Source organism: Thunnus thynnus, chromosome 7 (genome assembly GCF_963924715.1).
Source record: "Thunnus thynnus chromosome 7, fThuThy2.1, whole genome shotgun sequence".
NCBI classification, from domain to species: Eukaryota; Metazoa; Chordata; class Actinopteri; order Scombriformes; family Scombridae; genus Thunnus; species Thunnus thynnus.
The window spans coordinates 16,969,847-16,983,203 of NC_089523.1; the positions used below are offsets into that span (position 1 = coordinate 16,969,847).

The 13,357-nt window shown below is 40.5% G+C and overlaps 1 protein-coding gene across 2 annotated transcripts in view; it reads left to right on the forward strand.

The window, feature by feature from the left end:
• Positions 1-1,111: 1,111 nt before the first annotated feature.
• The window catches only part of vps53 (VPS53 subunit of GARP complex), a 31,821-nt gene continuing 19,575 nt past the window's right edge, over positions 1,112-13,357 (forward strand). For both annotated transcript variants that reach the window (XM_067594615.1, XM_067594616.1), the window contains exons 1-6: positions 1,112-1,269; positions 2,299-2,379; positions 3,756-3,805; positions 3,894-3,960; positions 9,042-9,128; positions 9,654-9,769. In XM_067594615.1, the coding sequence (XP_067450716.1) occupies positions 1,183-1,269; positions 2,299-2,379; positions 3,756-3,805; positions 3,894-3,960; positions 9,042-9,128; positions 9,654-9,769 (488 nt within the window). In that variant the 5' untranslated portion in view covers positions 1,112-1,182. The remainder of the gene's footprint in view (positions 1,270-2,298; positions 2,380-3,755; positions 3,806-3,893; positions 3,961-9,041; positions 9,129-9,653; positions 9,770-13,357) is intronic.

Genomic DNA, 13,357 nt, shown 5'->3' on the forward strand with positions numbered 1-13,357 from the left:
AGCAGTCTTTGAGTCACAGAGTCCTGATGTTACACAGCCAAGTGTGGTGGTGGAATAAACTGGTGGGCTAATGGTTAATTGTGGTGGACTGACAGAAGAAATCTTCTTTCTCTCTTGTCACCAGAGAAGTCACCAGGCTTTATCTTGAGCTACCTGGAGCGCTATCCAGGCAGCTCAAAGAGCAAGCTGGGCAGTTCAGAAGGTTCCTCGTTGGCAGCTAGCTAGGCTAACTAGCTAGGAAGGCTAACCACACAATATCGGCTACTGTGTCGACACGTTACTTCACTACTCACAGCACACACATTTGGTGTTCACTGGTTTGCCGTCTAATGCTCTAATTTCTACAGAGCTATAACTTGCAAACACACTTTGCACCATAAATCTTATTACATATCTCCCAGTCTTTTTCTTTCCTTCGCTTTCCCTCCAAGTTCCCTCGCCACTGCCACTCACTCACTCTGTTTTCTTTTTCCAAACCCTGCTCCTTGCTAGCTCCTGCCTCACAGCCAATCACAATACACGAAACGATATATATATAAAAAAAACTAAATTGTAGGTTGTACTCTATTTATGCCACAGGCTCACCCAGTATGCTGCAGACAATCTACCCAAAGTGGCAAAATATATTGTTTATATTGAAATTAACATGTAACTACTAATCAAAACAAATTTTCCCCAAATAGAACATATAGGAAACTAGTGGAGAAAATCAGTGATAATGATATTTAAGGGCAGATTAAATTGCCCTCGAATACAATTGGAGATTACAGAATAAATGCTGTTTTGATTATCACAAAGTTCCAGGTCATTTTAATTGGTTATAGGCCTACCCTATCATAGAGAACATCGTTAAAACTGTTAAAAAGCTTGAGTAGATTGATCTGATAATATTTTATTAAATCAGGATCAGATCTCACAGGATGTAACTATTTCTGTGACTTCCTGTATTCTTTGAAGGCTACTGGAAACTGTCCGACTTGACTGCAGCTTTTTGTAACCGCCTTCTGCTGCTGCTGCCACCCATGGATCCCGTCCACTTTCCAGGCGAGTCGCAGCTCATCTCGAGTGAGAACGCTGATTTCCGACAGCCTTGAAAGCAGCGTTTGTCACGTCACCGGCTATCCCAGAAGCCTTCTCATCAGGAAGTGGTATGCTCGACAGCTCCTAGGGTTTGTTTTGACAATGATGGAGGAAGAAGAATTTGAATTTGCGGAGGATTTGGAGGCTATTTTGCATCTCACCCCAGAGGTGCAACTAGCCATTGAACAGGTAGCTGATTGAGCTCGTTACTATTGTAGTTTTAGGAATATTGCTGCTGGTCTCGCTAACGTACACAGCCAGCTGTTAGCATTGAATGTGACGCTGCCCTGTTAGTTATCATTAACGCGAGCTCTACGCTTTTTTTAATCGAATTTCTCACGATATTATCAAGGCTGACTAACAGAAAAGCTTGTCGTTGAATTTAAAGTTGAGTCAACATGTTTAACGTTAGTTACAAAGCTTTTGTCTTGTTAGCTGTGACACACGACTCGTTTAACATGTATGTGTGCAGGTTGTCAGTAATGGTTAGCGACTTTAAAGGACGGGTTCACAATTTTTAAGTCTGTCTTAAAACAACAGTCAGGTGCCCAAATTGACACTGCAACAGGTTTTTCTTGCTATAATCATTCCTCCTGTTTATACTGGCCATTAGAAGATCCCTTCATAATGCACTAACAATGTAAGTCATGGGGGCCAAAATCCACAAGCCTCCTTCTGTGTAAAAATGTGTGTAAAAGTCTATCTGAAGCATATATGAAGTTTCAAGTTAGTCAAATCAAGTAGATATCTTTCAAAGTCACAGTCCTTTTAGAGCCAAAGTCCCTCTTTTTGTTACTACAGTTTCACCGCAGCTCAACAGGGAAACACTGTCCGAGGAAACACAAAGAGGGAATTTTATGCTAAAAAGACTGTAAATGTGGCAGATATCAACTTGATATGACTGACAGACTGTGCTGAAGCCTCATCAGTTATCTCTTAAATGCATTTTTTAAAAACAAAATGACTGTGTGGACACACTGTGGATTTTGGCCCCCATCACTTACATTGAAAGCACTTTGAAGAGGATCTTTTAATAGCTTGTATGAACTGGGGGTATGATTACAGCGAGGAAAACATCTTTCAGTGTCCAAGTGGACACCTCACTGTTGTTACAAGAAAGACTTGAAAAATTGTGAGCCTGTCCTGTAAGCTTTATTTTAGTGAAATGCCGACAGCCATGACTTTCTCACTAAACACCATTTGTCTGTTGTATTCAAGGTTTTCCCCAGCCAAGACCCACTGGACAGAGCAGACTTCAATGCAGTGGAATACATCAACACACTGTTCCCCACTGAGCAGGTACAGTGGAGTGTGAAACAGAAGCATCTAGATGTATACCTCTGACATGCATACTAAATATCTATTAAAGTGTAATTGTAGGAAAAGCACAGGTGTCACTAATAACATTAACGATGGCTATGTTCTATTTAAGTGTCACCGTGAGCCAGTATGCACAATACCAGGACACTAAAACCAAAACAGTTTAATGGCATTCAGCCACCATTAATTTTATTATTTACACCTGTGCTTTTCCCTCTGTGACATGTTGAAGTGTCTTCTGTGAAAAGGCAGATTGATCTTTAGTTCATGAAATACTTACTCTGGGTTTCCACTGGTCCTCGAAATTCTTGAAAGTTTGTGAATTTGAGAGAAAAAAATCAAGGTTTTGAAAGTTTTTGAAAGAATATTGTTTTGGCTGTGCTGTATCAATTAACCTTGATCCGTGTCTCAAACTATGCTGTGTTGGATCCTTGAATTTTAAGGAATTGGGCCTGTAAAGTCCTTGAAAAGTCCTTGAATTTAATGCTTAAGAAGGTGTGGGAACCCTCCTTACTGTACTTTGTAAACCAAAGAGGTCACATAAATTAGGCATTAATATCTGTGTGTGGGTTAACAGTTTTAGGGTACAATACAGGTAAACATTGCTACACAGGTAAAAGAAATGCAATAGATGTAATGTGTATATAGGGTGTCATGCTGGAGTTAATTTGTAAATCCTGACCCTGGATACATTTTTAAATTCAGGGTAAAACCACCCTGAAACACTATGGAACAGAAAAACAGACAGGCATGTGTATGCATTTGCCTTTTTATGCTCTATGTAAAGCACTTTGAATTGCCTTGTTGTTGAAATGTGCTATACAAATAAACTTGCCTTCCCTTGCCTTTGTGTGTATGTACATGTACACATACATGTGTATAGCCATGTGTGTGTGTGTTGTAAATGTGACTGTGTTGCACTTTATCTTAAAATATTAAGTATACTCCAATCATACATTGTACAACTGCATGTATACTCCATCTCCATGAGGGGTCACTGTAACCCAATAGTTATTGCTTATATATTGGAGAATGGCTTTTAATAGTGTGCATGCACTTTCACCCAATTGGGTTTTGTGTGTAATAATTTAATAGGTGAGGTTTTACACATGTCCTGCACGTGAAGTGTAAATGCAATGTAACTGATTTTCTATAATTTGAACTGCTTGTTTAAGCACAAACCCATTAAACACTGCATCATATGTATTGCTGTTCAGAGCAAAAAATGGGGTTAACAGTACAATCATGAAAATGCAGCATAATAAAGTACCGAAATTATGTACTGAAGGGTAGTACTACATCATAAAAAATTGCTTCATGTTTTCCTGATTTTCCTTTTTGTTGTTTCCCCTCAGTCTTTGGCTAATATTGATGATGTGGTAAACAAGATTCGTCTGAAGATTCGGTGAGTATATCAATGATGTAATTATATATATTTATTTGTTATTTCACATGCAATGTGACCAAGTGCCGTTTTGTCTGTCATTTGACAGGCGTCTGGATGACAATATCAGGACTGTGGTGAGAGGCCAGACCAATGTGGGCCAGGATGGCAGACAAGTGAGTATTTACACTGAACTGTGGAATTGCCCTCAAAGGTTCATTGATATGATTTCTGGTGTAAGAAAGAAAAACAAGTGTTTACAATTGTATTATTTCTCACACATCATTGTAGAAACACAGCGTGTAATGCATGCACTAATGAACTGAGATAAACAGTCCCATTTGCATGTTGTACCTATTCAGCTGTTGTAGTGTTCACAACAGCATCCTTCTCCTATAGTTACAATGAAGCCAGCAATTGCTCCCGACCCAGAAAAACACGTTCCTTCCCCTCGCCTGCTCTTTCCTCTCTCCACACTGCTTCCATGGAAAAGGACAGGATGACTCAGATCCATCCCTGCTGCTCAAACTGCCCCTCTTTACGGAAAACATGTCTGGGAAATAGATTCCCGTATGTAAATACTTTCTTTTAAACCGGTGCTTTTGCGTTTTTGCCGTTTTTCTTGTAGGAACACAACGGAAAAGAACAGCCCCTGCTGATTTAATCCAGGTCCTTGCTCTGTCAAGGAGTTGTGGTTTAAAGGGAACATGACACCTGATGGGTGAGCCGCGTATGTTCTGACCAGTTGACATGATTAGGTGTGCGTTGTCGTCAGGGTGTCTGGCCTGGTGGCCCCCGTCTTTCCTAGTTAGCTACCGTTTGGTAGCGGAAACCCTCTAAATCCCCTCCAGACCTATAACATTATACAGTCACACACAATAATTTTAGTTTGTTTTTCCAGCCCCACAGAGCCATTCCAACATTTCCAGAGGGAAAATCCTTTCTACAGACGGAAAGATGGAGAGGTGTTCATTTCAAGATGGCGAATGAGACATAAAGAAAGCAATAGAATAAAACAAGATCAGCAGCTTAGTCATTTCTGCTGTTGACTGAACTCATTCACTGAGCTAAATGCAACCTGCAGGTTGAAACTGAGGATGGTAACACTTGTGTAGAAGGATGGAGAGAGGAAGATAGGAGGAGAGAGAAAGTGGAGGAGTTCTGGGGATTGATTTCGCTTCTGTTATGACTGTAGGGAATCAGGAGTACACCAGTAATATGCTGCAGGAGTCAAACCCCAGTGGCTAGTGGAAGTGATACTTGGCGTATTGATGGCTGTCCTATAGTTGACATTCTATTGTTTTTCTCTCCCATGTTGTATTGAATTGATCCCATACACAGCACCAGTTTCAGTACCTGTTGTTAAAAATGGAAACAAAACAAATCTTTATATTTGTTTCGTTTGTAAACAAGAAGGCAAGGTAGCACATTTTCATAATGAATAAGTAATGTCAGTATTTGGCCAATTCAAATAACTAGGGCTGCAACTATTGATTATTGTCATTATCGATTAATCTGTCTTATCATTGTTTATTATCATAGAAGACTAAAGAAACCAGTAAATATTCATATTTAAGAAGCCACAATCAGAGCATTGTGGCATTTCTGTCTTAAAGAATGACCCAAAACTATTAATCGATTATTGATTAATCATCTAATCATTGCAGCTCTACAAATAACCTGAAGCTGCCATGAGTCTGTATAGCTTTTGAATGGGTGGTTCCTGTTAATGAATACCTACAAACACTGAATGGTTATTTCAACACATTAGGACATATGCATACACACGCACACATATCCCCACAAGCCAAATGGCTGACAGAATGGCTGTATTACATGTTGTCCAGTGGCACAGAGAGACGGACTCGATTATAATGATATGAACTCTGTAATTTACTCCTGGCCAATAAAGGTTATTATTATCTGGTTGTGTTGGCAAACACACACACACACACACACAGACAGTTACTTTATCTGGTTGTGGTCTGCCAGCCGAAAGTTTCCTACCACACACAGCTGCCATTGCACAATGATCTCGTCTGCCCACTGTCATAGCGATGTGAATACTGCATGCACACCTGCTCCGCAGTCAGCTGAGCTCGATATCATACTGCTAATGAAGAGGTTATTTTGCATTTATTTGGGTTTTTTTTTTTTTTTTGTAATCAAAAATTAAGGCCATAAAAACATTTTGTTTGGAATCCATTCAGGGAAGTCTTAAGTTGGAAAAGCTCATTAATGAGACCAAACATTTGTTATCAATTACTGCCTGCCATAAACATTCCTGTTATTTGATTGCTGTTCAGCTTTTTGCTATAGGGAGCTGCTGTGCGCAGGGGTACACACACACACACACACACACACACACACACACACACACACACACACACACACTCACACTACCTCTCGCAGGCTGTGCTTACTCCTTGCATGGTTGGCAACCTGGCATTTGCATCTTTTTTTTCTATCTTTTTGTACTTGTGTACACACTTTATATGTCCACTGTGGTATCAAAAGGACTCCATTAGAAAATACAATGTGGGGTGGTCTTCCTATAGAATCGTCTTAATGTAAATATTTTAGGTTAACTCAGAAAAGGCAGTTCAAAGCTTACTTTAGTTTCCATGCTTTCATCTTCTCAGCACTCTATCTTTGTCTGATCTGTTTCTTTTGTCTCTTCTGTTGTCTGATGTGCTTTTTGTAGTGTTTATAACATTCTGCTTCCTGCATTTGTATTTCTTTTTAAAAATCTGGGTCACACTCTGCATATACAATTATACACTTATGTGTAGCGACCTTTTCTGTACAGCCTATTAAATTTAAAAATTCCATCACCTGCAAACACCATTTGTGCTAAACACTGTATTGTTTTTTAGGAGTGAATATGAAGGGGAAGTTAAGCAATCAAGGGAAAGCGTAGCAGTGGCATAGCAGCATATATCTATTTTTAACAGAATGCATTAGAAAGCAGGGCTTTGAATTGCATTTGAACTTGAGGAGTGATTCTATACAAAGCATTTCTGCAGCTATTCTTCTTTCTGATGAGTGAAACACTCTACATTGTCTCCCTGAAAAAAAGTTGTTTAGATGAAGCGTAGTGCTGGGGCAATGTTCCAACTTTTAAAATAACGCCGCTGATTTATCTGATTTATTGTGTTTGGCTCTAGGCTCAGAAGTACCATTTTATATACCCTCCACTTTAGAAATCCAAATTGATGTCTGTGAGAAGGGGAGTGATATGCATCCCCCAGGCCTGTTCAAGCTTTGCAAAGAAGCTCCCCACTCCTTTTTTAAACTCCTCGATACAGAATATGAGTGCCATGGAACATGTGCTGCTTATTGCATGTTATAGGAGTACACTGGTGTGCGTGTGTACATGTGCGTGTTTGTGTGAGAGCAGATAACATCTCGGGCGTGGAGGCGCCTGCTGGGCAGTGGTCTCTCTCTACTTTTCTCAAGGCTAAATACAGGAAATGAGCACTAGGAAGCAAGCCAGATTGACTCAGCTGAGTCTGCATGAGCGACAATTGCAGCCTTGGAGGTTCTGGCCTCCTCTGGATGCACTTGGTTTGCTCAAGAAGATTCAGTGGCGCTCCCTTCCCCCTAACTCTCAGATAAAAGAGTAGCCACATATCCTGCCTTAATTTTTCCAAATCATTTATCCAATCACCTGACAACCAAAGGGTTGTGTAAAGCATAAAAGGAAAGAAGGATACATGCAAGCTAGAGACAGCTTGATTGAAGACTAGTCAGAACTTTACCCAAGAAGTTCCTCCGTGTTGCACATCCAGTACAGACAGCACCCATACTTTTAGCTTAAAATATGGAAGTTAAAGCTCCATTTGGTTTTGCTATGATTTTATGACTTGGTCATATAGTGCCTTCTTAACTTTGAGTGTAGCCAGGACACTGTCAATATGCATTGCTTTTTGACACTACCCACGCAGGAAAAATTAATCCTTTGCTGTCAGTGCAAGCTTTATTTATGTTTGTGTGTGTGCGCGTGCACAGTTATTTTGTATGTGTGTGTGTGTGTTTGCTCACTCGCTGTCCACTTGTTTCTTAGAGGTGCCTGTAAAAGTGGTAAATTCCTTGCACAGCTGGTGCCGGCTGTTAGCATTCCGTGTGTGTGTGTGTGTGTGTGTGTGTGTTTATGTGTGTGTGTGAGAGAGAGAGTCTGAGGAGAGTCAGAGTTGTGTCTGCAGTGCCGCCACAGCATCAGGCCAAGTGAAGCCAATTACCTTGGCATCAGATGTCAGAGCGAAATCTCTGCTTAGGACCATCAAAGAACAGCTGCCATGTTAGATGATGTGGAAATATTAGAATAGCACTTCAGCTATCTTACAATTGTAACTATCTGTTATCTAATCTGGTCTGTCTTTATAGGCTGTTAAAACTGCTAATGATCTCTTTAGCCTTTATAGTGACAGTCTTTATGCGGAACTTAGCCTTGTGGCCCTTGTGTCAACGTAAGACCTATCAATGTCAGATATCTAGATAGCTTGTCAATTAGATGGCCAATTAGTCTGAGTCTGACATTGCTCCCATTCTAGAGCTGGGAACAGGCATTAGCAGGATAATTTTTCACACGGACCTAAAGCCAGTTGTGAGACTGAATACAAAATATCCCTGGAAATTTGACCCAGACTGGCACACCACAACTCACAAAGATAGTCCACCCACTGCCCAGCTTCTAACAACAAAGTATTATTAGAAGTTAGGCCTTTTTTTTTTTTTTTTTTTCTTGGAAATCTTAAATGAAGTTGAAATTTTATATGTGGGATGATATAGTTTCATTCAAAGCACAATAAGAAATAAATCAATTTTACCACCAGCTGCTGACAGGGTTTCAAAATTCTCTTTTTTTGTGGATAAAAGAAAATCCAGACTTATCCCCTATTTTCCCCTGTCCCTCTCTTTTTTGTTTTTGATATTTTCAACAGACACCAAAAGACAGTTGTAATGTGTATTTTTTTAGGTTGACATGTATGAAGGTAGAATGTAAGCAAAGTAAACATACGTAAGTTTGGCACATCAAGGGCTGCTGTCTGCATTTCAGGTGTTACTTTTACATGATTTGGGCTGGCCTGTGCTAGGCTTTGGCCTTTTTTGGCCTGTTTTGTTTGTACCCAAATTTTCAGTCTGGCTCATTCCCCTGAATGGTAATTTTTCTCACTCCAAACAGACAGACAAATGCACACACTCACATTCTAAGTGGATTGAAAATGTGTTTTCTCTGTATATTTGATTTGTGCAGGCATTGGAAGAGGCCCAGATAGCAATCCAGCAGCTTTTTGGCAAAATCAAAGACATCAAGGACAAGGCAGAGAAGTCTGAACAAATGGTATGTACACACATGCACGCACACAAACGTGGCTTGAGGCTTATCAGGGATATGACCCTAGCACAGGGGAGATACAGTCTATATCATCCTCCTGTTACAATAGAAGACAGTGGAGAGAGTTATTTAAAGTCGGGGTAATGCACCTTCCATGTGTCTATCTGTTCTGAGCAGCAGTGTGTGTGTGTGTGTGAGTGAGTGAGAGTGTGTGAGTGAGAGTCAAAGGAAGGCCAGTAGGTTGAGTGAGTAAAGAAAGGATGAAGGGGGGAGATTGGCAAGCAGACCCTCCCTCAAGAGGCATGTCAGAGCAATTAGTTCTCAAGCCAGTGGGTGTGTCGCTCATCTTGCTCTATTTCTCTTTGTCCCATTGCTCCATCCAGTGAACCACTTTTCTTACTCTATTACATTTGTTTACCTTTTCTCGCTTCTTCCTCTCCCAGCTCAGTATGTTTACCTGCTCCTTTCTTCCATGCTTTCTCCTCCTTTGTCTTTTCTTCCATTGTCTGACTTATTCCTCTTCCTGCTCAGGTCAAGGAGATTACAAGGGACATAAAGCAGCTGGACCATGCCAAGCGCCACCTCACTACATCCATCACCACCCTAAATCACCTGCATATGTTGGCGGGAGGCGTGGACTCTTTAGAGTGGGTACAGTTACATACTGTATAACACATTATGACTATCCCATTTGACCCTTAAGCTTATTTGTTCAAAATAAAATGTTGGCAGTTGTGTGTAGACAAGGGCTGGACAATATGGTTGAAATCAGTATCATGGTATTAATTAGGAAATTTCCAATATTGATATACATAATAGATATATACAGCACTGTGCAAACGTTTTAGACGCTTTAGAGGCATCAGGGAGGACTCTGATCAGTCCCAATTCATGCTGCAGCATGACGGTGATCCCAAACATACAGCCAGAGTCATGACGAACTATCTCCATCGACAAAAAGAACAAGGAGCCCTGCAACAGATTGTATGGCCCCCACACGGAGCCCTGATCTTTACATCATGGAGTCAGTCTGAGATTAAATGAAGAGACAGAAGCAACTGAGACAGCCTAAATCCACAGAAGAACCATGGGAAGCTCTGCATCATGCTGGGAGCAGCCTACCTGCCAAGTACCTTAAAAAAACTGTGTACAGGTATACCAAGGAGAACTGGTGCTGTTTAAAAGGCAAAGCATGGTCACACCACATACTGATTTCATTTAGGTTTCTTCTGTTTACTGCACTTTGTCTAAAGTTAATGACACATAGTTTTTATTTATCAATTATTTTCAAAAGCATCCTCACTTTACCTTTAGTGCCAAAAACTTTTGCACAGTACTGTATATCGCGATATGGTAAAGGTATGTTAAGTCCCACGTAAAATAAATCAATATTTTCAAACATGAAAATATATAAACATTCTTTAGTTCTTTTGATTTACTTTTCGTTTTTATATACTCACCAAGCACTTTAGTAGGAACACCTGTGCAATTCAATGTAACAGCTTTGCCATAAATTCTACTTTTAGCTTATACATTGTCTTTTTTTTTTTTTTTTTTTTTTTTTTTTGGACAATGTCAAAATGATGATGATTCTAATGTTTTGTCAGGGGGACAAAATATTAGGAACACTTTTCAATACAATGCACTCCATTACAGCACCACCCACTACGACCTCAATAATAAACATAAGTAGAATCATCACCATTCTGAAAATGTCAACAAAAACTGAAAATGAATAAGCTGTAAAAGTAGAATTTATGGCAGTTTAGCTCATAGGACTTGATTTTGCAATCTGCTATTGTAATTGACAATCATTCCTTGAGTGGGGGTAGGGGATAAACACTCCATTGGGGTCTTCAGGTGGGCACCCTCTTTCCTTGGTGGTAAGTTGATAGGCCCACACAGCAACAGAGCTTCAAGAGGATCAGTCGAGTCCATGTTTCTTCTGTCAATCATTCAGTCCTGTTTATGGGGACTGTAAATCATAACTAGCCATGGGGGTAGGGGTAGAAGCTTCAATGGGGTCATCAGGTGGGCACCCTCCTTCCTTGGTGTTTCATTGATTGGGCCACAACATCTCCAGAGAGCTCAATGGTGACACCTGGCATCCCATGTGCATCCCCATCCGCTTCTATCCCTCCGGCTGGCTGATGGTCATTTTGCCGGCCAGTACTTGTCGTTTCTTTTCAGCCAGAGCCAGTTGCTGCTTTGCTCGGCAGCCTCTGCCAATGACTTGATATCCTGTTGGAGGGCCTGTCCACAGATTCCCATCTCTTTCAGCAGCCTGGTGGTTGACATAAACACAAAACCCCTGCAGCCGAACTCCCCAGGGAGCACCTGTGTTTTCCAGCCCTTTTGTTTCGCTTCAGTTGCTAAATCAGAGTACTTCAGCTTTTTGCGTTCATACACTTCGCCAACTGCATCCACCTCTTCCATGTTGCACTTGGCCCACAGTATCTTCATGCCTGATTGCAGAGTTTGCCTGCTGCACCTCGAATGGGTTCCATTTCCTGCCTGCTGTCACTCCGGGCACTGCCGGCCGTTATTGTGGCATCCAGAGTTTCTGTCAGGGTCATGTCCAGCCTTACCTTGGAGCATTTGTATTCTTTAGTAAGGTTAGTGATAGGCAGTTCCAGAGCCCCATCCCATTTTTTCAGATGCTTACTCTGGTCTGAGTCCTTAAGGCTTGCATTGTACTACTGCCCTAAGTTCCTTACTGGCATCTCTGATACTGTTGGTATGGGTGTTCCGTCAATGTGGAATCTCTGGTCTTTGTGCTTTCCTTAGATAGTGGAGATGACCCTGGACTTGCTGGGCTTAAACTTCATCCGTGCCCATGTTATGTTTGAATGGAAGTTTTTCCAGTTGCTTTGTACATGCGTAAACAGACTGGGCTAGATGTGGAGAGTTGAAATAGTGAATTGAGTTAATTTAAATTAATGCAGACCTGCCAGCCTTGGGAAAAAAATTAACTTTAATAACATTAGCCTAATGTTACGTAATATGCAAGCTAGCTTGCTTGTTCACCATGCACTTAAGTTGATAAAGTAACGTTAAGTTATATTGTCTGTGTGTCACAGGTTGTTTAACGTGGCTGTTGATAGTACTGTATTCATAATTATTATTGCAGCCAAACCCTTAACTGTAATGAGAAGAGCAGATCATGGCTTGATGAAAAAAGCGAGTGCACATGCTGCAGAAATAACGTTACTTAGAGAGTTACCGGGTGTGTGTGTTGGCACCGAAGTCCATAACTTTGCCTACTCTAGGAACATTTCAAGGAAAGGAAACACCCCTTATTGCAAAATAAGTACTATGTACTTACATGTATGTAATATGTAAGGAGGGATATGAATGCTTCTGCAGTTTCAACAGCCATGTTCATATTCAGCCTGTATTGTTATTAGGTCATCATACCATTAAGTAATAGCCTACCTATAATGGGAACAGTTGCATTAACCAGTTCTAAAATATTTATTTCACCATAGCCACAAACTATTATGTTTATCTTTTCAAATTAGCTGAAAATCATATTTTCAAAAATAGGTGTAAACAATAGAAACTATATAAATGAAGCAGTAGTAGTAGGTTAGTGTGTAGCCTAAGTGAAATTGTGTTCCTTGGTAAGACAAGGCAAGTTTATTTGTATAGCACATTTCAACAACAAGGCAATTCAAAGTGCTTTACATAGAGCATAAAATGCATCAAGACAGAATATAAAAGCAACACAAGGCAATGTAAAAAGACATTTAAAAACAATTTAAAAGTGTTAGATAGGAAATTAAAAGAAGCTAAAATAGAATAAGACAGATAAAACAGGAGAATAAAAGTTGAGTAAGATACTGTTATAAAAGGCAGTGGCAAACAGAAAAGTTTTCAGCTGTGAACTGAGAGTTGCAGCAGGCCTGCAGTTTCCTGGGAGTTTGTTCCAGATATGTGGCGCATAAAAGCTGAACGCTGCTTCTCTATGTTTAGTTTTTACTCTGGGGACAGAAAGCAGACCTGTCCTAGACGACATGAGAGGTCTGGATGGTTCATCACGTAGCAGCAGATCAGAAACGTGTTTTGGCCCTAAACCATTCAATACTTTATAAACCAACAGCAATATTTTAAAATCAATTCTTTGACAGACAGGAAGCCAGTGTGAAGATCTGAGAACTGGAGTCATGTGATCCACTCTCCTGGTCTTAGTGAGAACTCCAGCAGCGGCGTTCTGAATCAGCTGCAGCTGTCTG